Raw genomic sequence first — 26,012 nt, forward strand, 5'->3', positions numbered from 1 at the left:
CGAAGGCTCTTCAAAGTGAAAGCAGGTTATGTAGGTTAGGAAGGAGTGTTTCAAAACAACTCGGTGTAATTATATGTTTGAGGTAATTACTTTTTTACAGTAAGCTAGAGCACAGAGTAGATAGACAACAGTATTGAAATGGTGCTTCCCTGAGGAAGGTGGTGTTCTGTGGGGGCTTTCAGGTTGGTGGTTTTTTTGGTTGGTTGGTTTTGCCTGTGACATGATAAGTAATGATGCTGTAGGCATTAGTGTATGGAATACAATATAGGTGATTTTAAGGGTGTTGATTTTTTGGCTTTTCATTTTCCAATTGTTGGGTGTTCGGCTAGTCGTTAAAATTAGTTTTTTATTAGACGTTTCTTCTGTGTGTTTTTAGTGATAGTTCATAAAATTGTCCCAGTAGAGATGCAAACAAATTAAGATCACCTATATAAATATATATATATAAAACGTGCATAAATATTCCTACATCAACTTATAGGTAAAGTATAGCTTTGTCTAATAAGTTTAGAAAGAAGAACCAAGATCGTAAAACTGGGTTGCTTGCTGTTCACAGAGGAATCCTGTTTAAGGAATGCTGTGAGCAAGAAAAATCCAGACTAACCAGTAGCTGGATCTCTTTATTTAGAGAAGTTTTCAAGAATAGATAGTATTGTTGAGTGCACTGATAAAGGCAACATCCTTTTGAGCTCAGAAGGAATGTTTTCTCTGCTCTCATCGTAAGTATTTGTAAAGCCTTCCCCTGTGTGGTTTCAAAAAGTCTTGGTAGTGTGAAATGCTCTGGAGGCAGAATATTTGGAAAAGCTGCTAAAATGTGAGAAGTCTGTACTAAGCATACGTGAAGAGCAGTCTGCTATCTATTTGTACCATCTCTCTTCCAATCCTTCCCACAGCTGACAGCCTTTCATCTTGACAGAACTAGGGTAATCCTGTTTCAGGTCAGGAAATGTATTTGTCTGACATAAATGCTGATGTATGCTAAACTTCAAACTTTGGCTTTAGGTCTTCGTGTCACAACAGAAAACAAAAATAACAGTTTGTGTACGATCTTGTTCTAACAAGGAAAACTAGACTTCCACTTTTCTCTTCCTTGGGAGTAGCAGAGTGTGATCTTCAGGGGATTTTTTCTTTTTTTTTTTGAGAGAAGGCTTTCAGCAACATTGACATACTTGCCCTGAAAAAGGAACTTGACACTAAAAATTTCAGCTCAAGTAGTTGATTACAACTTGCACATGACTGATTAATAGGCTTTCAAAAGAAATGCTGGGCAGTCATTAATTTTAATCCTCTCTAGAATATCGTCATCAGAGAATCCCAAAGCTGTATTACAAGTAAAGGCCTTATGTAGGTGATGAGTTGACGAGTAATTCTTTTTTTTTACCATTTTTGATTTCAATTCTAATTTTGCTTATAATGGAATGCTGTAAAATGATTCAATTTAAAAAAATGAGTTAGTCTGGTATCTTTTTCTTACCTGGCATTGCAAACATCTGCTAATTTACTAGCTTTTCACAGATACTTATTTTCATGCTGTTAAAACTATTGGTGAATTTTGTGTATGAGTTCCTGAAATATTTGGCAGTACACATTTTGGGCTTTCAAAGGCAGGTGTAGAATAGCTAGTGAATGTTCTTTCTGTGTTATGTCATTGCTTACAAAATGTTTTTTCTTTTAAAGATGGGGATACCAGTGCAACAGAGAGTGGTGATGAGGTTCCTGTGGAACTATATACTGCTTTTCAACATACACCAACCACAATTACATTAACTGCTACAAGAGTTACAAAGGTCAATGATAAGAAAAGGAAAAAAAGTGGGGAGAAAGAGCAGAACATAGCAAAATGTAAAAAAGTAAGTGAATGTAATATTTCTGTTTTTCTGTTACAAATTACAGCTGTGTGACATTTCTTACCAAGAGACACTGGTTTTAAAATCCAGGTTATTGTTACTAATATTTTACTACCTGGGTTTAGATTAAAATGCAATATTCTGCTGTAGTACATAGTACAACCTTCATGCCTTTTCCGTTCTCATAAAGTAAGATGTAGCCATGACAGTTCAATTTTATAATTGAGATAGAATTTGTAAGGAGGAATTGTATTTGGCCAAACTGCTTAATACAGGTTGAGGTGAGGCAAAGCAGGTTTTGGATAACGAAGAAGAATTGTCTCATCAGTTGTGGTTTAAGCTCAGAAGTGGTTATAGAGTGGTTTGGATTTGAAGGACCCTAAAGATTGTCTGGTTCCAGCCCCATGCTGTGGGCAGGGACACCTTCCACCAGCCCAGGCTGCCCAAAGCGCCATCCAACCTGGCCTTGAGCACTTCCAGGAATGGGGCATCCACAGCTTCTCTGGGCAACCTGTTCCAGTTGGGTTGCTGCCCAATGTCCTGATGTTGACTTTATGTTCATTTATTTGAGTTGAAATTGTATGGAAGTGTGCTGTCAGAAAGTTAGCTAGTGAAATAATTTGGTGAAGAGGTTATGGTGATAATACCGTCTGGTTGTGAGCAACATACTTTCTACGTTAAGAAGTAAAGTACATGTGATTTCCTAAACTAATGAGTTGCCTTCACTGGCTTGGATGAGAATTTTGTCCTTTAAACGTAGGAGTGAGAAATAATATTTCCAAAAAGATACCAGTCACTAAGTAAATATTGCCTTTTGAATGAAAAGTTCATTCAAAACTGAATATAAATTTTACTACGTTGAATATAAATTTTACTAAATTACTGAATATAAATTTTACTACGTTGTATTCTACTGTTTTTTGTCTCCTAACATAACATAACTTAAAGAATGAAATCTCAGAATGAAAGTGAATTTTACAGGTTCTCTGTCACCTGCTTCCCCCTTCCCCTCTTTTGATAATTATTGCAGTAAAGGATATGGGCTATTCACAGACTTTACCTGCTAAGTAAAGGGTGTTCCCTAAGTAACTGTTGAGCTACTCTTCATTGTGTTCTGAATTTCTAGAGTCACGTTGTAATGTGGGAGAAAGGCAGGGGTACATGGACCACTAGCACTGAAATGCAATGTGCACTTAGTTTGAAATGCTGATTTTATTTTTTTTAATTTGTTTTGTGGGAGATAACCCACTGACTTGAGATTTGAGTAGCTCATCTGTTTTCTTCTTGCATGTTGAGAGTGGTCCACAAAAGAGGAGGTAATTGTTAAACAGGTTTTGAATTGCTTAAGAGATTTTGTATTTCCTCCTAAGAAAATAAATATAATTTTGTTTCAGGCATTTCGAGAAGGATCCAGGAAATCTTCAAGAGTAAAGGTAGTGTGATTCAGTGCTTTGTTTTTGTTATACACCTTAATTGTATGTTACTGAATGCATAGTCCCAAATACCCTGATGCTTCATATTAAAGTACTAAAATACTCTTAATAATGAGTTATGTAGTTACCATAGTAATTTTAAAGGTATAAAAAGCATGTTTTTGTTCTGCAAAGTTAACCAAAATAGTATAATGTGAGCTTTTTTTCCCCAAGAATACCTGCTACTCAAGAGCCAGTGGAGGAATTAGGGCACTTCAGTGCTATGCAAGGGAACAAAGTTCCCACGTGCTTCATATGAGTTTAGTAACTCCAACTTATCAATAACTGTAAGCAGCAAAAGAATGAAGTGACTATGTTGCATTTGAGAGCCAGCATTTCTGCTGTCATACACGGGTGTATTCATCTGGTGGGACTGTTTGCTAGTGCTGGCATAGTCTCTGTAATGATGAAGTGCTGGCATCATTTAAGGAATGGTGTTTGGATGTCTGCTTTCTAAGACTGTAATGTTATAGCAGTCCTCAGATTTTCTGTGGGAGAGATATATTAATCATGTGAAAGCTAGATACTTCCCATAGTTTATTCATGTTTGAGATAAATACACGTAGGACACACCTTAGGCTTAAGATATACCAGATATGACTGGGACTTGCAAGTATGAAGACAAAATAAGGAAATGAGAATAAAATCTCAATTCTGTCTTTATGAATTTGGTGTTTGTGTGGCTCTGTTGCTTTTTTAAAACTGCATCACTTTGTTACACTGTTTGTATGTATGGTTCCCGCAATGCACAAAATAAATGTTATTAGTAACAGGTAAATTAAAAGTACTGAACTACTTGCTGTTTTATGAATGTTTAATAGTGTCTCTGCTCAGGTGGATAGAAAAGGGAGCGTTGGCTGCTGCTGTCCATAAGGAGCACTGGTTGGCTGCAGCCTGCCTGCTGTTTGTGAGGTCTGGAGGTACAATGGTACTTTCTTTGAAAGTGAAAGGACCCGAAGCACTGCAAACGAAAATTGTTTAGTGAGGAACAGGCAAGGGGAGAAAACTGCTGTGTGCAAAGCCTGTAATGTTTGAGTTTGCAGCCTTTGCACCTCATTGCAGTAGTAGAAGGATTTGTAAAGCTTTGTAAGATGTGAAGCAGGAAGATGTAGCATAGCCCTTAAAGCTGAAAGGGGTGTATCAGATCTGTGTGTAATTGAATGGAAGCCGGAGTTCTTTATATTTGCATATGTTCATAAAGTTGAGTAGAAAGGGAGATTTGACCTCCAATTCCTGCACTGCTAGATTCCTGATGCAGGGCAGTTTTGGGAGGAGACAATGTCAGTCTCCATCCTCATCCTGCTAAAAGCCAGAATCCCTGTTGAAAAGGGATGTATTCCTGAACTCGGTCAATGTTTATGAAATGATGCTGTTTATAAAAGAACAAATGTAATACTATTGAATTCAGTGGAGTGCTCTTAAATAATGCAGAAATTAAAATTGTACTTCCCATAGAGTGAGCTTTCCCTTCCTGTAGTGGAGGGAAAAGTGCATGCAAAGTACTGTTAAGACAGAACTCAATTATCATAGTTGTTGCATACAAATTTAAATATACGGCATTCTCCTGCCGTTTATTTTGTAGCATGTTGTAGACATATTCTGAGTTTCTAGCTTACTAGTGGGAACCTTTCTTTCAATAAATAAATAAAATCTTAACCTTGTAATAACTGGTTGCTTACTCTAATTTATAGGGCTCGGCTCCAGAGATAGATCCAGCTGACAGTTCAAACTTTGGATGGGAAACTAAAATCAAGGCATGGATGGATCGTTATGAAGAAGCAAGTAACAACCAGTACAGTGAGGGTGTTCAGAGGGAGGCACAAAAACTAGCTCTGAGATTAGGCAATGGAAATGACAAAAAAGAAGTCAGCACCAGCAATCTGATTTTCAAACCTCCAGTAGAGGTAAGGAGCTGTGCCACATTGTGTCGTTGTGTGTGTGTTTTTTACCATAACAAAGATAACCATTTAGATGCCTTAAAAATAAACAAGTAAATGAATTCACATTCATTTCCTCTATCTAGTCTCACCAGACCTAAGCATCAGAGTTGTAACAGCTTTTTCAGAGTTTCTAATTGATGTTCATACATGCTGTATTGCTCTTGATTATAATCATATTTACATACCAATTTTCATAAAATAGTTAAAATGCTATACTAAGCCTAAAACCTGAATTGTCATTTAAAATATTTGTTGTGGAGGGAATAACACAGTAAACTTCCTTGCTACCGTTTCTCTGATGTGTAAGGAATACCAGGAATGGTTAGAGTAGAAAGAAGCATCAAAATTTGATATTTTTTTTCCTAAGTGTATCAACGTGTTAATTGCATGTGTTTTTCTTGAGATGTGGTAAGTCTGTTCTGGATTTTTAGATATTCAGATAGAATAGAACTTCATTTTCATCATGAAGGATGTTTCTGATGGTAGGTGGTATCCCAGTACTGATGTTTGACTCTGTACTCTTGTGATCCTGTAATTTCTAGTTTATGAAGAAACTGTGCAATGTCTTTCTGTCTTTGACATCAGTTAATGATCAGCTTAAAATCAGAGCCATATAACAGACCTTAGCATTTTGTAGCAGAAATCTCAAGGAGTAGTTACTGTAGCAGATTAATAGAAGCATCTTTGCTTCTTTTCCTCAAAGACCATCATGGCATATGGGACAGCCTCCTTAGAGGAATATCCCTGCTTACAGAGCCTTTTGCCTACATAGAGGCTACTTCCTTTTTGATTGACGGTGACAGTTTTGAGAGTTCACTAATTGTCAGGGTATGTATTGGTTTTTAATTAAAAGACATCCTTCCATCTAAAGATACGGAAATAAGAAATTTGCAAACTTTCTCAGGTTTCTTTTTTATTATTTTGATATTTTCCTGTTCTGTTTTTTCCTTGAATGAATCATGGATGTCCTTGTATGTTTGCATGTTCTGTTTTGTTTGAAGGAATTGAAGCCTTTTGAAAGCATTATGCAAATGAATGCAGCAATTCAACATGTGCTGACAGTTAAATGTACTGTGGGATAAAATACGTGAATTGTGAGAACATCTGTATGCTGCGATTTAGCTGTACTAGAATACAAGGCTAAGGCGTTTTTTGAATTTAAGTTCTTAACTAGTTGCATTGGTATGGGAACAGGACTGCTTGATCAAATTAGTCTGGAGGTTTAATTACAACAAAATTTTCAGTTCATATAGCAGTGTTCAGTGGTTGTGGAAGTATGATCTGCTGTTAATAATTTTCCACCCATTTTTGCCATTATTTCATAAATTAACTTCTGTCTTTATAGAGTTACATGCAAAAAAACAAGAAAATTTTAAAAGCTGCCAAAGACTTGCCTCCTGATGCACTTATTATTGAATACAGAGGAAAGTTCATGCTGAGAGAACAATTTGAAGCTAATGGATATTTCTTTAAAAGGTTTGTTTATTTCAAATATGTTATAATAAGGTAACTATTAAATGCTCTTTTGCCAAACTTGTGCCTAAGATACAAGTGGGTCTTGATTACCAGTGGTGCCTTGCATTTACTTGTTGTCTGATTAAAAATAATTGCAGCTGGTATCTGGTGTCCTCCCCACTCTCCTGGATATCATTATAGCTCTCTTCAGGAAATAGTTTCTTCCTTCTTTGTTCTTACCTGGCTAAAGGATTCCTGCGTTCTCAATTATGTAGATGTGCACCTTAACCCAGGGATTGACAGGTCTTGCCATCCTAAAATAATTAGCAAAGTAGTGGTAAAGACTTTTTTTTTTTTTTTTTGAGAGAAAGATCTTAATTCTATAAGGCTAAGAACAGAATTGAACACAAGTCAACATGGGCTTATTAACTGCCGTGGTTCTCTAGTTGGTGGGTTACTGAGTAATGCTGCGTGGCTGCTTCCTGCAGATCATTGTCAGTGCTGCCATTAAATGCAGGGACACACTGACTTGGGACATCGCAAGACACTTGCTGGAGAAGTGAGTGTAGAGCTTTTGCTCAGTAAAGCCAGGAGGGTTCCCAGGCAACTGCAGTAGCAGCACTTAAAGTATGTCCTGGCAGAGTGTTGAGATGCCCAGTTCCTTCAAGAAGGCTGGGTGCTAATGGCACTGCAAGAACTAGGCAGGGGTGGGGTGTTGGTTTTTTATTTTGGAGGTGATTGTCTGAGGCAACTGCATTTCTACTGGAGTTTCATTTTATAGTTAGTTACAAGAAAAGCTTAAGGAAGATTTAGAATCTTTACCTTGTCTTTTCCATGTTTAGCGTTTGTTTCTCATTTTAAATCCCATGCAGAAGAATTGCATTTAGGGCTGTGACTCAAACTTTCAGTATTCTGAAAATACATTTGGAGAACATGAAGCTTCAAATACAAATGGGTCATTCTCAGATAAGCCCTCAAATTCAGTGTGTCTTGCCAACGCTATTTCACATTAGTTAATTTTGTATCAAATAGGCTGTATTTAGAATTTTTAAAAATGGTCTGGTTTTCTTTTATTTTTTTAGGCCATACCCATTTGTTTTGTTTTATTCCAAATTCCATGGGCTAGAAATGTGTGTCGATGCAAGGACTTTTGGAAATGAAGCTCGATTCATCAGGCGTTCATGTACACCAAATGCAGAGGTGAGAATATACATGAAATTAAGTTAGGTTTATTTACTTACATGTCCCCTTCCCCTTGATTTTTTCCAACTAATAATTTGAGCACTTTCTGCAATTTCTATACAACAACAATAAATCTTCATTACACTAAAATGATGTTCTCTTTTACATAGGTGAGGCATGTAATTGAAGATGGAACGATCCATCTTTATATTTACTCCATCCATAACATTCCAAAGGGAGCAGAGATTACAATAGCATTTGATTTTGATTATGGAAATTGGTAAGTATTTGAGCACGCTGTTCATTAAATAACATTTAATGCCTGTTAAGTTGTGATGCATTCAGGGTGACCTTGATTTTTGTATCGTTCACTTCTTTGTGTGCATTAATAATGCAGTGCTCATTGAGTATTTATGTTTGCAGTGAATAGGGTATGTTTAGGCAGGGTTTCTTTTATATTTTTATTACTGAATATCTGTTGCTAATTTTAGCAATATTGTAGTTACCTATTAGTAATGCAGATAACATGCAAACTCGGGTGAATATGAACAAACATGGACTATGAAAACTTCTCTGTATATAGGTGCCCCATAATGTGGGGAGAGTAGAAAAAATGTAGAACTACACAGTGATGCCGTATTTCAGAGTGGCTCTGTAGTGTAACATTGGGAAGATGGTGTCTGGAATTGAGCTATAAATAGTTGATTAAGAATGTTCAAAAATACTGCATGCTTAGTGCCTTAAATTCTATACTATAATACACGTTTTTCTGAATATAACTGCTGCTCCTTTTATTATCTGGGGAAAACTGTAGTAAACTGCCATTATTTGTAAGAATTCCTTTGAAATGATAAAGGAAACTATCGCTTAAATTCTGTTTACATACAAAAGAGCTGTTATTTAGTCACCTCTTTGAAATCTGATGGCAAAACAAGGCTTTTGAGACCCATATGGGCCTTATTATAAAGTAAGGTGTGTCATCTTGTAATGATTTCTCTCTGCTAGTAGGAAGTGTTCTAGAGCACTGGCTCATTGTGCAGGAACATCTAAGCTGACACCAGCTCAAAAACTGAAGCACTGAAGAGTCTAATTCTATATGTGAAAATTATCAGCTTAAATATTAGTTACAGGTTTTTTTAATCTTATTGCTGTACAGCCTAATCAAAATATTCTTTCTTGGATTTATCTACTTCTAGTAAATACAAAGTGGACTGTGCTTGCCTCAAAGAAAATCCTGAATGTCCAGTTCTCAGACGCTCTGAGCCTACTGAAAACATCAATACTGGATATGAAACCAGAAGGAAAAAGGGAAAGAAAGAGAAAGATGTTTCAAGAGAAAAAGAGACTCAAAATCAGAACATCACGTTGGACTGTGAAGGAGGAGCCACCAAAATGAAAATCACAGATAATAAGCAGAGGAAGCTCTCTCCCCTCAGGCTCTCCATTTCTAATAATCAGGTATTGACACAGAAACGATTAGGAAGCAAAGCTTTTTAAACACAAATGCTCTAAAACTGTGTAGTTACTAAAATTATTTTAATAAGTCACTGAAAAAGGGATATGTGGATTTATCAAAAACCAAAATGGTGCATAAGCTGTTAAGGTCTTTTACGTTATTCCCAGTTTTACTTAGTTTGATTGGATTTAAATATTTTGGTTCCCGTACCAGTTTTAATTAGACTTTTTTTTCCTCTAAATTTCTTTGTGGGTCTCTGATGCAAAAGCCTCATGTCATGCTTTCAGGAGCTCCCAGACAGTCATGAAATGTAGATAACCAAAAAGCCACGTTACTCAGAAGTGTAATATATTAAACATAACAATAAATAACACTGCTCCTGTAACAAATAAAACTTCAGCCCAGCATATTGAGCGTTGGCTGCAGCTGTCTTGTAACTTGGTAAGGAATTTAAGTAGAGTTTGGAGAGATGGGAGGAAGAAGATATTTTCTGAAGTTAGTGTGGTGAAACTACTTGCTAATACCATGGTAGTCAATTGTTAGATCTGTCTTTTTTAATGTCAGTATGAAAGAACTAATGAGAGAGAGATCCATGAAATTAATTATTAACCTAGCTTTGCAGAGCAGCTGTTAAAGAAGTATTTCACGAGAGGATTGTTACCTTGGTAACTATCTCTGTTGTAGGGAAAATACAATTTAAACTTTCTTTGAATGTGGTGGCTTGTGATGATGATTTAAGGGGAGAGGGAGAGAGTTTTTGTTCTGGGAGGAGAGATTTTTGAGTTTTTCATCTTTTAGTGTCACTAGGAGCAAAGGAAATTCAGGGAAAAAGAGCATATTTGACATCTCCCTCCCCCAGTTTTCATAAGATGATCAAATTGTTCCGTGGTTTTAGTAGCTATGTTGCTTTAAAGTGCTTGGAAGTCCAGAAGGCATGGCATGGGACTGTTAAAAGTGATCTGCAGAGGCAATATTTAAACTTTACAATCTTACATGACTTTTTGTTGCTTTTTAACTGGTATTTGGAACCTTCTCCTGGGCTTTTAGCATAGTGTACAGTGCTTTGGCAGAGCAGTCACAGGAGAACTCAGTGTTTTTTCCAAACTGAACCTAACAATAAGAATTAAAGAATTAATAAGAATTGTGAGGAGAATAAAGCTGTTAAACTATGTATACAAATATAGAGGCCCAGTTAGTCAATTGATAACCTTCTTTTCTGTGACAAAATATATAACATTAAGGTAAAAGAAAGGATATGGGGAAATGTGCTTTAAAGATAAATGCTAAGGAGTTCTGTTTAGTCACCTAACCAAAAGGTAAAATTGCACGTAGGGCTAACAAACTTAACCCTCAAACCTACCCTTTTGTGTTCTTTTCTTAAACCAAATGACCATTATTAGTTAGTTAAATTTTGTTTCTGTGTGGCATGGCACCGTTATTAAACTACAGTGAGATTGTAAACAGAAAATATCACTTCAATGAAATACACTCTGGAGCTGAGAAGAAATTCCATATAATAGTATGTTAACTTCTCCCTTTGACATGACAACATTCATTGTACATCATTATAATGCCTTTTTTTTTCCAACGGATGTATAATGTAAAGCTCCTAATTTTTTAACTTGTTAAGAAGTGGCTAGATCAGTGGCCAGTGTTAGTGCCCAAGTTTCTGTTGGACTGCAGGTTTAATTCTCATAATCTGAGGGGGTCTGGGGGTGGGTGGGTGGCTGGGGATGGGACCCCAAAACTTCAGTAAGATCAGTATACTTAAGAAAAAAGATACAGATGTGTCTAAGCTCAGATTGAAAAAGATCTAGCCAAGTGGTTATATTTACAGGTTTATGCAAAGGTACAAGTGGATGTCAGCTTTTTTACATTTTACCTTGATATATTGGCTTGGTTACTTTTGAAGTAGTGATCTGAGGATTCTTAGTTCTGTGTAGCTTTTAGTATTCCCTAGTTTGCAGGAGGTAGTGGAGCTTCTGTAAAGCAGTCATTTCCATCTTTCAGGAGCCAGATTTTATTGATGATATAGAAGAAAAAACTCCCATTAGCAATGAAGTAGAAATGGAATCAGAGGAGCAGATTGCAGAAAGGAAAAGGAAGATGGTAAGTTGGGAAGCAAGTAGCTGCCTAAAGTTGTCACTAAGGCTTAGTGACACCTGCTCTTCCCATGCTAATTGCTGCCTTTCTGTAGGCGTTTAGAGTCTGAGTATATGTGAAGTCAGATCCTTACGTGATCTTCAACTTCAAATGCAAGGCTTGCTATTTAAGTGAGAGCATTTCATCTGGCTTGATCATCGCTTTCTGACAAAAAAATCTGCTTTTATCTTCAAATGTATATAACTTGCTATTGCTTTAAAAAAAGATGTGTGTAGAAATCAAGTAGAATTGATTTTCTTCACTCCTTATTATTGTACATTATTTTTAATGGCTGTTTTATAGATGGCATTAACTTTTTTTGAGTTCCCAACTTATAAAGCCTCAGAAATCCTAATTTTCAGAGGTTGGTATAGAACAGTGTTATGAACACTGGTATTATAAAATGTGCTTTTGTGTTGGGCATTCAAAATGTGAGATGCTTCAAATAGATTAAATCAAAATCTTGACCAAGATTTATAACGCAATACTAGTACTTGGAACGTTCTAAATGCTATCATTTTATTGTCTATGCTCACTTTTTGTATACATATTTTTATTTGGAAAAACTTCTTATTCTAACACTTCACTGTTGGTGACTTTTAAATGTTCTACTTGTAACCAGTCTTCTGAACAGACTTACCTTGGTTCTTTGTACAAGAGTGTATCTAGATTTGTGCAACTTTTGCACATGCATTAACTTAGTAGGGAGAGAGATGAAGTCTTTCAGAAGTATGGTTCAAGACTTCTAACTTGCACCTGTTCAAATGTCAGAACCAACTATTTTCTTGGCCATGAGTTGTTGTAAAGACAATTTATCACTTTATAAATACTGCACATTGATTCAATTCTGAATGCTGCTTCGCGTGTCTCAGGTAGGTTATCTTCTTTGCAAGTTCTCTATGTGTATATTTCATTTTCTTTTTAACTTCCTTAACTTCCAAGTCAAACACTGCTAACGGCAATAACTCAGCACGAGTTTGGCAAGAACTTATTGCTAAATCCACCAAATGTAAAGAGAAGATTCTGATACTTCCCTCCCCACCCTATTTAAAAAAAAAAAAAAAAAAATAGGCAGCCAACTCTGGGGGCTGTGCTCTGGTGGTAAAATATGAAGAAACGTACCTTTCGTCTTCTCTTTAAGAACTGGGTGTTTGTAGTGGTAATGCTGTCACCCTGTATTAAAAGGAAAGCATCATATTCTCACATTTTTGTGTAACTATGTGTGCCTGTGCTCAGATGTGTGTTAACGTGGAAAACCACCTGCAATTAAGTGCATAGACTTAGATGAGTTGCTGTTCTTTCTAGACACTTCACAGTTCTTGCTTACTGTCCTGTTATTTTTGATACAGTTGTACCTGAATTGCAGGGCCCTGGGTGATTATTAGGCTTGTCAGGAGAGCTAAAAATTGCAGAGGGGAAACATGGTCAACATTGTTTCATGTTGTAATTTGTTAAACGAATGCACGTTAAATAATGATCTCATTCTTTTATCTTTTCTGACCTAAAGCTAAACACCATGTAGTAGCACAGAAGGATAAATAAGAAAGGGAACTGGTTTTAGGGAGGAGAAAGTAATTCAGAGGCATAGTGAATGGATGTTGTACATGGCGAGTTGGAGGTTGGTGGGGGAGGAATGTGGAAACAAAGATGAACGTTTAACATCTTTCTGCTGTTGAATCGACAGTCTAGGAAATGTTATATTAAAAAAAAAGGGAAGTTGGCCTTCAACTTAAGGTTGGCCATGCTGCCTGCTGCCTTACTCCTCCACCTCCCCCATCTTCCCTATCAGGTTATTTACGGTACACACAGAGTGCAATAAGGATATTATCCTTTCACTTCCCTTGAAGTTAGTCTTGTTTTTGTTTTCGTTTTCATATACTTAAGAACTGAAAAGTAAGTCATTACACCTTCTATCTCTTCTTTATCTTATTGTCACTCTTCACTGTTTTCTAGTTTCTCAACTTCTTCATTCTAGCATCTTCTCTGTTGGTGAATTTTAACTTGAATAGTATTCAGTTTGATCCAGAGACTGTACGCCATTATGTAATTCCTTTATCTCTGTTGTATTTATCTCATATCATGCTGTGTTTAGTACAACACTGTTTTGTCATTGAATTAGTGTTTGCTTTTTATTCTCTCCTGGATTTAGTGTATGATTACCTGCCAAGAGCTATTTTGTGCATAAAGACTTGAAATGACATTTAAAGTACTTTTTGTCTGCAGCTTAAGGCAATTGCTGCTGTGGCATCTTTCCTCTTGGTACGATCACAAGATCAGCATTTCAGTTGTCTGCCATTATTCAATGTTGCTCATACCAGATGTCCTTTCAACACATTTAGGACAAGTGTTCATCTTAATGTGCTTTTAATTACTTGGTACATTCAGAAGGATGTTTCATCAGGTCTGTAGACATCCATCTTTGATTTTGATATCTGAAAGTTATTAGACTAATTATTTCTTCAGCATTATTTTAAGATTCAAAATGACAGGGACAGTTTTGTTCTATTTGCTGAGCTGTCAGCATTATTTTAAAGCTTTTCTCTAGAGTTTTTCTGACGGTTGACCATTGCACCTATTTTTTCAGTAGCCTAATTGGATGATGTGCCATCGAAGTGGCAGGTAGCTCATCTGCTTTATCTAATGGCACTGCAGGTAACTGCAGTCTTTTTCAAATCCAACCAGGTACTGCTAGAGTGCAATTAGATAATATTTTTGGTGAAGTGAAAACATAGATGGTGAGAAAATGAATTATTCACACTAGAGAGGAATCATTGATACTTAGCATTAGCATGAGCCAGCTAGTTTTGGCCTTGAATTCCTGCTTGGAAGGCTTTATGCTCCTGCTGTTCCGTGACCTGTTTACAGATTTTTGCCATTACTGGGTTTGTCTCTTGAATGCGTATTAATTTTGCAACTCAGTTCTTTTTCTTCATGAAAGCATCATCTTCTGGATCTTCTGAATAATTTGTATCAGTGTTGTAGAAAAGCTTCTGCTTTGTTTCCACGTTTCCATGACATTTTACTCGGCCCTCACAGCTGTTAGTTGTGAATGCGTGCAGTACTTACGCAGAAGGGAGTAACGCCAGGCACGGACGGGGACACGAGTGGCTGGAGAGCAGCTCTGCAGGAAGGGGTTTGGGGGTGCTGGTGGCAGCAGGCTCAGCATCAGCCACAGCACGCCCTGGCAGCTAAGAGTTTGGGGTGCAATAAACACAGCACAGGCAGACAGTGATTGTCCTGCCACATTTATGGTTGGCACAGCCTCACCTTGAATATTTGATGTAGTTCTGGCCTTCATGATAAAATAAAAAAAGGACGTTAAAGTCCTCGAAATCCTCTAGAGGAGGGCAGCAAAGCTTGTACAAGGGCAGGAAGGCACGGCCTGTGAGGAGGGGCTGAGGGCACTCAGAACAGGAGGCTGAGGGGCGGCCTCATTGCTCTCTGCAGCCTCCTGAGGAGGGGACGTGCAGAGGGAGGTGCCGGTCCCTGCTCCCAGTAACTGATGGCAGGACGTGAGGGAATGGCACAGAGCTGCACCAGGGGAGGTTCAGACTGGACGTCAGGAAAAATTCCTTCATTGTGAGGGTGACTGAACACCAGAACAGGTTTTCTACAGAGGTGGCTGATGCCCCAAGTAAGGCAGTCTGTTGAAGTGATGTTGGGGTAACACACTTAATGTTTTCTGTAAGTAATGGCTAGCCTTGCAGTGGTCAGACAGTTGGGCTTGATAAATTTTGAAGGTCCCTTCATGAAACTGCCAAAAACTGCAGTGGAACCTTTAAACTACAGTATAGCACACAACAAATAGCACACAAGAAGTGCCTGTGGGAAACGAGCAGTAATCACTTGTTTTTTGTTGTGTCTTCTTAAGTAAACTTCAGGCTGCTTTGGCGTATTTACCTCCTGTTAGTAGGGAAACATTACTGAGAGCAGCCCTGAGGGTGTTGGTGGATGGGAAGCTCAACATGAGCCATCAATGTGTGCTTGGAGCCCAGAAAGCCAACCGTGTCCTGGGCTGCATCACCAGAAGTGTGGCCAGCAGGGTGAGGGAGGGGACTGTGCCCCTCTGCTCTGCCCTCATGAGGCTCCTCCTGAGGCCCTGTGTTCAGCTCTGGGGCCTTCAGCACAAGAAGGACATGGAGGTATTAGAAGGAGTCCAGAGGAGGCCTTGAGGATGACCAGGGGGCTGGAGCACCTCTCCCATGAAGACAGGCTGAGGGAGTTGAGGTGTTCACCCTGGAGAAGAGAAGGCTCTGGGGAGACCTTACAGCGGCCTTCCAGTAAATAAAGGGGGCCTGAAGGAAACCTGGGGACTCTTTGTCAGGGGGTATAGGGATAGGACAAGGGGAAAGACTTTTAATTTAAAGATGAATAAATATCAGAAAGAAATTCTTTACTCTGAGGGTGGTGAGGCCCTGGCACAGGCTGCCCAGAGAAGCTGTGGCTGCCCCATCCCTGGAGGTGTCCAAGGCCAGGCTGGATGGGGCTTTGGGCAACCTGGGCTGGTGGGAGGTGTCCCTGCCCATGGCAGGGGGGTGGAACTGGGTGGGCTTTAAGGTCCCTTCCAGCTCAAACCATTTTGTGATTCTGTGACATCCCTAACTCGAAATCATTATCCACGATTTTATTAACCTGAAAGGAAGATGAGTACCATGTTTAAAAATAAAATCAGGCTTTATCTTTATTTTGGGTAAGTGTAGCAAACCATTATTAACTAATCATTTACTAATTTATGGAAACTGTGGTCAGATGTTACCAGTTATTTTTGTTTCAGTACTGAAACTTTTTTTTTTTTTTTTTACTGAAATTGCAGATATGTTCTCTTAAATTACTGTTTCATTTCTTCTTTATTTATATTCTCTGGGTGTGTCAGCTCTTCTGATGCTCTCCTTTCCTCAGATAATTATATAGTGTTTGTTATTTTTCCTTAAGGTAGGGTGATGATAATTTGGTCAATGACAGACTTCTCAAGTTAGATTCCTTTTTCTAAAACATTGCAAACAGTATACTTGCATTGTGACCTATGGAAACCAAATTGTATTTAATTAGGATAACAGATCAGATTAAACAGAACTTCTAAATTAATTTCAAGGTGGCACCAAAACTGCACCTACCCAGGCCTTACAGAAGTTTAGGGGGAGGGATTTATATTCCTTTTGGTCAGTACTTCCACAATTGTCACTAGCAAAATTAGTAAGACCTGTGTTTTTAACTCTACCTGACATCAGAAAGTAAAATCTCTTCACGTTAATAATTTGCATTTTAATGTGAAATCTGAAGAATGACAGCATGAGCTCTAGTTTTAACGTACTGCAGTGTCTTGTCATGCTTTTGAGGAGCAATACTCAGCGAGCACTGTTGGACACGCTGCCTTTGGTCCAGAGAACATACTGGCTTTTTTTTTGTTTGTTTTTGGGCGCTTTACTTTGGTATTCTTACTGAAGTAAAACCATATGGAACCACATTACAGTGTGGTCGCTGTAGTAGTTACAGATGTAATTACTGTTGTCTCCATCATGAAGATTTCAAATAATGCAAGCTTGCATGTGTTTTACCATTCAAACAAAGGCAAGCTCAGTGGCAAAAACAAAATTGTTCCTCATCTGCTCAAATGAGCGATGTACTTGCAGGCGTTTTCTTTGATGCAAACACATTGCACTGTTGTTGAGCTGCCGGCATTGAAAATAAATAAAGCTTGTAATAGAAGCCCTCAATTCTGCGGCATCTGTGCTGTCTTGAGCAGAGCTCGGTGCAGGTAGGGAGCTACCTCTTTAATAGGACTAGACTTCAAGTACTGATCCACAGAAAATGTAACCTCTGTGGGTGACCCAATGTTATCTTACTTCAAATCAGTGATTGTTGGATGCTGGTTGCATGTTTTGATATACTTCATGGCACATTGGAAAATTGAGTCAGAGGATAATGAAGCTTTTTTTTTTGTGGTACTTCTGTGTATATAGTAAAATTTCATGGTTTTGGTCATGAGCTTTTCATTGCATTTTAAATATTACATGGGATAGTAAGTAACCCAGTGATGTGTGTTCTTATGTTTATAGGCCAGCGATATACCAGTAAATGTCTGTTTAGTAAGTTCTTTAATCTAAAGCAGGACCCTCTCTTCTTGTTTGTCACGGTTGATGAGAATGCAAGCCTTTCTTCAGAAATCTGCAGTAATTGCAGTCATTCTAACTTCTCCCTGTCCTCTGAGCTTTGCTGAAAGTGATCTGCATGTCAACGTACACTGTACATGCTCTGAAGCACTTTAAAAAAAACTACACAGTATTTACAGATGCGAAAGATTGACTGAAATTTGATGATGATTGTTATTATATCCATCAGACAAGAGAAGAACGGAAAATGGAAGCTATCCTGCAAGCTTTTGCCAGACTAGAAAAAAGAGAAAAAAGAAGAGAACAGGCTTTGGAAAGGATCAGCACAGCAAAAACTGAAGTTAAATCAGAATGCAAGGAAGCACAGATACTCAATGACACCGAGTTTATTCAGGTATTTACCTGGAACTTTATTTTCAAGCTGGCTTTTTAAAAGGCGATGTTGATCAGTTTGGATGTCGATTTACACATTAAGATGTATAAAACTCTCTTAATCACCTGAACTCAAACACATTTGACCAAAATCTGGATAGTACTTCGAGATGCTCATTTTGATGCTCATTTTATGCATAGGAGTTGCTTTTATTTAGGCACCCTCCATAACCAGCAGAGAAAGCCTTGCTTCTCTAGTGTGTTATTCAGAACAGGTTGTAGTCTTTTCTTTCAAAGTAGTTATTAAGGCTTAGTTTGTTCTGAATTCTTCTTACATCTTAATGTATCGTAAACATTTTTTAAGTCAATTGTTGCTGGATGCTAGTTCTCCTTTGCAAATAATCCCACAGATGCTCAGTTTGGGTTGTTTCCATGGATAGTATTTGTCAGCGTGCTGTTAAGTCCTTTATGGCAATTCTAAACACTCAGCAAACTGTAAGTTACAAAAAGGATATTGAGCTGAAAGACATCATAGTGTAAGCAGATGATTTCTAGCCTATAGATGAATGAATGTGGTATAGGAGTTTCTGTACAAACCTGCAGTGATCTGACTGGTGACTGGTCTGTGTGAATACTCTCCCAGTGATGCTTGGGAGGAAAGTATGGTAAACATGGTAATCTGCCTTGAAGTAGAGTAGAAATAGTAATTTTAAAGTGTTTAGCTCTAAAAACAGAAATGAGAGGCTTTTTTGACATATAAAAAAGGAGGAACTGATAACATTTTATTTTAAGAATGATATGTAATTTTACATGTGTGTGAGATCCATCTACTAATTTTCTGTCTTGTACCAGGAACCAGCAAAAGAAGAAACTGCCACCAAGCCTACCCCAGCCAAGGTTAATAGAGCTAAACAGAGAAAAAGCTTTTCTCGGAGTAGAACTCACATTGGACAACAGCGTAGACGACACAGAACTGTGAGCATGTGTTCGGATATCCAGCCATCTTCTCCTGATGTGGAAGTAACTTCACAGCATAATGAAACTGAGAATGCTGCACTGGTAGCTGAGCCCGAAACAGAAACTGTTGTTACAGAAATGGTTACTGAAACAGAAGCTCCAGCACTTAATAAATGCCCTACTAAGTATCCTAAAACAAAGAAGGTAAGTCTCTTGAGGGTGGGGAGGAGGGGATGGACTTTGAACAGAGGTTTATAAAAAGTATAGACAGCTACATTTATATCACAGCTATATATGGATTAAAAAAAAAAAAAAAGCCTTTCTTCTTTAAAAATTACCATTACCTGGCCACTCACTGGTAATAAATTGAGCTTTTAAAGTTGAGTTACATCTATTAGAAGTAGAACCTCCTAATATTTAAGAGAATTCCAAAACACAGCTTACAGAATAATTATGGAACGAATGTTTTCTGGGGAAAGTGCGTTCTAAGTAGACTGAAATTATATATATATAACTGAAACGTAATTAAAACTGTTAATTGCAGGTGGGGTGTGTAGAATTAGCTTTCCTTCCTTTATTCATCATAGACTTTAGAACGTATTTCAGTGGCAGTGAACTAAACATCTTAAAATAATTAGTTTCCAGTACTTTTGAGGCATCTGTTCTGAAGTGAGTGGATTTGAATACTCAAAAGTTTACGTGGATATCTGGGAGGGAAGTATTCATAACTCTCTATAGTGCTTTGTTTCAAATGATTTTTTTTTTATTGCAATGCGTTGCACACAGTTTGAAGAAATGTTGCACTATTTAAAGGCACTTAAAAACATCTGAAAACTGCAGGAGTGAATAAAACATTCTGCTCTAAAATTGCAGACGGCATTAAAAATTTCTGGTTTTCTCTGGCATGCTTATGAGTTATTCTGAATGTTTTACTGGGGAGGAAATGGGGGCAGCGGAAGCAGAGGAAGAAACTTCTTGTTGATGAACAGTAACAATTGCTAGGTGACTTTAATTGAATCCACAAATAGATAAATACATGCAAAGTTCACATATCTGGTGCAAGAGTATTAATTACATCGCTACTAAATTCTTGTCAGAGAGGAGCCTGGAATCTCCTCTTTTGTGTGCTACAAAAAAGCAGAAGTCGTCTCAATTTTACTGTAGTTTTTTCCTGTTCCATGTTTTTAAAGGTAGATACCTGGTTGTATTTTACCCAGTATATCTTAAGTAAGGAGAAAGTCCTGATTTGAAACTAAATAGGTTTGTTTAAAAAAACAACTTAGTGCTTTGACAGATTATCATAGCATTTAAAATGATATTAATAATTAATGTGCTATTTTTGCATGTCTTTAGCTTTGCTTACCTCTGTAAAAATTGGGAAATTAGTTCTCTGTAAAAGATACAAAAAATGATAACAATAAGAAAAAATAGTGGATGAAGTCTTTCAAGAAAATCAAGATGTTGCGTTCCACACTGAATTTTTTTCAAGCTGTTACAGTGCAGTGAATGCTGGTATTTTTATTTCTTGTGTAAATCTTTTGTAAGAAGTATCCTTGTCTTCTAGTAATGCTCAAAAAAAATATCTGAGAACTATTTTGCAACTTAGAAGGCAGTTTTATTCTATACTGTACATTGCAGCAGATGAGTAAAGCTGCGTGTTTTGAAACGAAGAATGTTGGTCTGAATCTCTTGGGTATTTAATTCAAAGACCTGTATACTTACTAGAGTTCAATTGTTTTATTTCTGGTACCCTATTAAAAGGAACTAAAACTACACTTGTATGTCTTTCAGAAACACTGAACCAGATAGGAAAAAATAACCCTTTTTGGTACATGTACTATAATTTAGCTACTATAAGGAAGAATGTTCAAGGCATCTGCCTGACATGTTGACTGAAGCAGAGTCCTGACAGCATGGAAGTCTGATAAGGAGTTTACTTCACTTTGTCTAATTAGCATGACAAAGTTTTTCATGAGTTTAGGTGCTCAGGCTCAATTTTAAGTGTCTTGGAAGTATGTTCAGTGAAAGTTAAATATAAAAGAACTAAATGTTCTTCATTTACAGAAAAACAACAAAAGCTTCGTTATGTGGAGCAAATGTATAGTGCTCCCTTCCATTCTCCCAGTTATTTCAGCAAACTGTCTTCATATTCTTGCCCAGCTGTCTTCTGATTTGTGTAACAGATGACTAGATGAGTAATAAGACTAAAAACTTTCTGAAAGCCATTAATAGAAAACACTCATAAAACAATTTTTTTCCTCTTTGTTTAGCACTTGGTCAATGAATGGTTAAGTGAAAAAAGCGATAAGACGGGGAAGCCTGCAGACAGTGTTTCAGAACGGCCTCTGCGCATAACTACCGACCCTGAAGTTCTGGCTACTCAGCTGAATTCTCTACCAGGTCTCACGTACAGCCCACATGTATATTCTACTCCAAAGCACTATATTCGTTTTACTTCACCATTCCTTTCAGAAAAGAGGAGGAAAAAAGAACCCGTGGAAAACATTACTGGCTCTTGTAAGAAGGTAATGCTTCCCTTCATTATGGTTCCCCATGCCATAGTACTTCAAAATAAGTCTTTATTTGTTAGCATGAATTCAGGCCAAAAAAAAGCTGCTTGGCACTTGAATTGTAATACATTTTTGAAGTATATATCTTAAAGCTGTTAAATCACTGATTTCAATGTGTTTTATTAAAGCGTTGGTTGAAGCAAGCTTTGGAAGAAGAAAACTCGTCAGTGATTGATAGATTCAGTTCACCATCACAGGAGAGATCTAGAAGTCCAGCCATCAATGGTGAAAATAAAAGCCCTCTATTACTGAACGACGGCTGTTCCTTAACAGGTGATGCTTTTATTAATACAGTACATAAAAGTTATGTCAGTAGGTAAATGTGGAGGGCTGCAGTTTGTAAAGTGATGAGTTAATGAAAATTCCAGGGGCATTTATGCTGTTTCCTGATAGCTTGTCTTTTGGATGGTTGTTGGGAAGAAAGGCTTAGTTGCATAATAGCTGTTTTTATTTTCCCATTTTCTTTAAAGTATAATTGATGCAAAATCAGTAACAACCATTTCTCATAGTGAATCTGTACAGATGGTCACTGTCAACAAAAGACTAATGTTTTTGAATATAAACATCAAGAAGTTAGATGTTGTTCTGGATATTCATGCTATTAAATTCAGTGGCCCTGTTGCACCCAGCGGAAAAGTTGTATAATCTCAGGAATAACATAAAATGGGAACGTGCTAGAAACCATGCTACTGTGAGAATACGGAGCATATTAGATGATCCTTGTGTACAGAGCTTGCATTTCCATTTCTTAGCTGAATAGTCTTAAAGATGCATAGAAAGAGACGTTTTTTGGACATGTAGGCAGTTCTTCCCAACATCCTTTGGGGAGGGGGAAGGGGACCAACACTTACTGATCTCTGTACGCTATTAAGTGTATTTTTCAGGAAGTCTACCTCTAAGAGAGATCTGTCAGCTTACTAATGTTTTAATGTGGAATTCATAATTTTATTGCATCAAGCATTTAACTGTAATTACTATATCTAGATCTCCTGTACCTTTTTTGTGATTTTTAAAGCAGATCTAACAACACCGCTAAAAAAACGAAGACTGTATCAGCTGTTGGAGTCTGCATTCTCAGAAACGTCCACACCTACTCCTTCTCCATACGCCACACCAACTCACGCTGACATCACTGCCTCAGAGCCATCGCTGTTCGCTACTCCTCCGAGGGTAAAAACAGAAGATGAAACCTGTAGAAATGGTTACAAACCCATTTATTCACCAGTTACTCCTGTAACTCCATGTATCCATGGGAATACCATGCACTTTGAGGTGAGATTTATGATGGAGTTTGGTGTGATAAGATTTTTATTGTTTGGGTAAATCAACAGTTGTGCTCCTATTACAAGGGAGTGTGCCGTGTTTCTCTAGGCCAACAATTGACTTGCAATTTCTTCTTATTCATTTAGAATATTTCCTCACCTGACAGTTCCCCAGAAATAAAAAGGCGAGCTTACAGTCAAGAGGTAAGGATGTTTCCAAAAACTGCAAAACGTTTCTTGATTTCATCAAGAAACAATGCTTTTGGTAAATGCCTGCTACTGGCCATTGCACGTTTTGTGGGATTTTGCCTCCTTACAGGTTTTATTTGCCTATTATATATTTCCAGTTTTCTTCTTAAACTGGTGCTTTCCTCTGTTTTTTTTTTGTTTTTTTTTTGTTTTTTTACTGTCGCTTAAAAATCCTGGTGACTATTGTGGATGAGCAGTAAATACTGCAATTTACAGAAAAACAGCGCTTGTGCTTTTCAGGCTGTATTTAGGTTTACATTAACGTGTCCTCTTGTTACCAGCATCTCTTAAATGTTTTGGTTGAGCCTAATTATGCTTAGAGTGGGAAAAAAGGTAACAAATGTGTTTCATGTGGATTATTTGAGGTACAGCAGGTGCTGCTGGGGTGGGCCCGGATTGTTGCCGGATAAGGGTATGTTCCATTGCATGGGAACAAGTTGTGTTGGTGAACCACTAGAGGGCAACGTGATTCATAGATACCAGAACTTCCACAGGGATGCTTGCATCCAAAAGGAGAGTGACAAAGTTCCACAACAATACGGAATTCGAATTGTGTGATAACTACAAAATACACATAAATATGCTGAACCATAAACTTTATAGTGCCTAAAAGGAACAGGTAGAAGTAATCAGCAATAAAAATAATCAGCTGTTGATTTCTGGAGAACTTCACTTTCAGTGGATCTTGCAAAAGAATGGTCTAAATATTATTTCCTTTGGGCCAAGTGTGGATGTATGTATAAAGCTTACTTATTTTTAGGTCAAAATCTTAAATGTTGAAATACACAATTTTTCATGCGATCATAGCTGTTGATTGAATTTAGTATTTACTTCTAAACTGGTGTAATTGAATGAGTGTTTGTGACTCAAAAAGAAGAGTTTTACGTAATAACTTTGCATTGTAATGCAAATGATTTTAAAAGGGTTCACAAAAGCCTCAAAACAGGTTAGTTTAGAAAAGGTATTTCCAGCCATGGATATGTGCTGTTTTTTTCATGGCTAACAGAGTTTTAAGGAGTACAGAAGTCAGTTTCTGTAACTTCTCATTGTTTCCTCTGCCGAATACTGATTTTTAACATGGTCTTAAAATTCTAGTGTTTGGACGAGCTTCTCCCCTTGCTCCCACCAACTTTTTTTTTCTTTAAATGTGTTTACAAGGATCCCTTTTATTAAGTTAAGTAAGGCCTTTGTACCTAAGGACTTGTTGCTGTTGAAGCTTCTCTCCTTCCTCTGCCAGTAATAAGCAAAACCTGGTATTACAAGTTTATTTTGACTTTGGTTCATACATATTTCATTAAAATACTTTTATTGGTGGTAGTGGAAATAAGTGTCTGGCTACACAACTGTTTCTTAAACTCATGGTACTGCGAGGTCTTTAATCCCGTTTAAAGGCACAAATGAATGTTGGAATAGTTGTAATCATGTTGCAGTATGGAAAAAGAGCTGACTTGTTTTTTTCTTCATGCAGGGATATGACAGAGCATCAATTCTAGCACTGAATTCTTTCAGAAATTCCAACCTGCCAGAAATGGGTCTGCAAGAAATAAAGACTATTGGATATTCCAGTCCAAGGAATAGGACTGATGTCACTCGGCAGTGCACTGGCGAAATGGAATCTGTGTCAGACCTCCAGCTGGGACTCGAAGTTATTGAGCAAAGTGCACTGCATAAAAACCTGGAAGCCCCCACACATGATAGGACTGATTCAAACAGCCAATTAGAAACTGCTCATTGTGGACGGGGCACAATTTATTCTTCCTGGGTAAAAAGTCCCGACAGGACAGGTGTAAATTTCTCAATGAATTCTAATTTGAGGGACTTGACCCCTTCACATCAGTTGGAGGTAGGAGGTGGATTCAGAATAAGCGAGTCAAAGTGCCTGATTCAAGACGATGCTAGAGGCATGTTCATGGAAGCATCTGTTTTTTGTACTTCAGAAGATGGAATTGCATCTGGCTTTGGAAGGACTGTCAATAACGACAACTTGATGGATGGAAATTGCACACCCCAGAATCCTCCACAAAAGAAAAAGGTTATAATTTTAAGAATCGTTTGGTTTTTCTTACGTAGTCTGGTAATGACCTTTCTATAACAGAAAGAAACATACTAAAAAACAACAACAAAACAAAAACTGACAGCTAAACTTTTTTTTTTTTTTTTACTACACTGTAGGCATTATTCAGGAGAACTCATGAAGAGCAAAGTAATGTTGCATACATCCATTAGTAAATTCAATTTTTAAAAACAATATATACAAATTCACTTTTTTCTATTTTTAATTTTATTTCTTATGAGTCTTTAATGAAATGCTCAATAAATAATTGCTTTTCAGGTTTGAAAATAGTTGCTTGTGCCACCAAGTATTAAAACATTCCATTCTGTTAGAATACTACCAATTTTATCCTATACTGGGAACATCTTCTGTGAGTTACTATTGGAAGTCACACTAAGGTTTATGATACTAACCCTTGAAAATTCCAATTTTTATGTACTTAAGGTATCTTGGTTTTGCTGCTATGACCACACAAGTCCATAGTTAAAAGAAATCTTTTTTGGCTTGATTTCTTTTTTATAAAACACTTTGTTTGGAAGATAAGCACAGTATAAACCTGCTACTCTTCTCAAACAGCCCCTGGAGGTAAGTTCTTTGGTCATGGTCAGCTGGAACCAAAACTGGAGGTCAGCCTGCATAAATGTCTTGACCCTGTTGTCAGGTCTTCTCGTTGCTCCTTGGCAATAGTTTCAAATGCAGAAGCTTATGCAGTTCTGCCTCATAATCTGACTGTAGAAATTAATGCGATTTATTTTCCTCATTAAAGTAATGGTCAGGGGACTAGAGGTGTATTTTCTGTGTGTATACACGTGTAGGTAACACGCACGCACAATGGGGTTTTGATTTTTTAGGTACCATCCTGCCTTCTTGCACTTGTCCCTTCCCTTGTGGCTCTGGGACAAACTGCAAGGGAATGCTTATGAGTGTACCTTCAGAAGTTTGCCA

General features: G+C 37.5%; 1 protein-coding gene across 4 annotated transcripts in view; it reads left to right on the plus strand.

Annotated features, from left to right (window-relative positions):
* The window catches only part of KMT2E (lysine methyltransferase 2E), a 64,156-nt gene that overhangs the window by 30,822 nt on the left and 7,322 nt on the right, over positions 1-26,012 (plus strand). For 3 of the 4 annotated variants that reach the window (XM_032207083.1, XM_032207106.1, XM_032207091.1), the window contains 15 exons: positions 1,678-1,850; positions 3,242-3,280; positions 5,011-5,223; positions 6,605-6,735; positions 7,797-7,914; positions 8,067-8,176; positions 9,093-9,354; positions 11,363-11,461; positions 17,834-17,998; positions 18,829-19,137; positions 21,204-21,458; positions 21,632-21,776; positions 22,522-22,775; positions 22,913-22,969; positions 24,483-25,046. In XM_032207083.1, the coding sequence (XP_032062974.1) occupies positions 1,678-1,850; positions 3,242-3,280; positions 5,011-5,223; positions 6,605-6,735; positions 7,797-7,914; positions 8,067-8,176; positions 9,093-9,354; positions 11,363-11,461; positions 17,834-17,998; positions 18,829-19,137; positions 21,204-21,458; positions 21,632-21,776; positions 22,522-22,775; positions 22,913-22,969; positions 24,483-25,046 (2,894 nt within the window). The remainder of the gene's footprint in view (positions 1-1,677; positions 1,851-3,241; positions 3,281-5,010; positions 5,224-6,604; positions 6,736-7,796; positions 7,915-8,066; positions 8,177-9,092; positions 9,355-11,362; positions 11,462-17,833; positions 17,999-18,828; positions 19,138-21,203; positions 21,459-21,631; positions 21,777-22,521; positions 22,776-22,912; positions 22,970-24,482; positions 25,047-26,012) is intronic. The other variant, XM_032207098.1, reaches the window with a different exon arrangement.

The sequence above is a fragment of the Aythya fuligula genome, chromosome 1 (genome assembly GCF_009819795.1).
Source record: "Aythya fuligula isolate bAytFul2 chromosome 1, bAytFul2.pri, whole genome shotgun sequence".
Lineage (NCBI taxonomy): Eukaryota > Metazoa > Chordata > Aves > Anseriformes > Anatidae > Aythya > Aythya fuligula.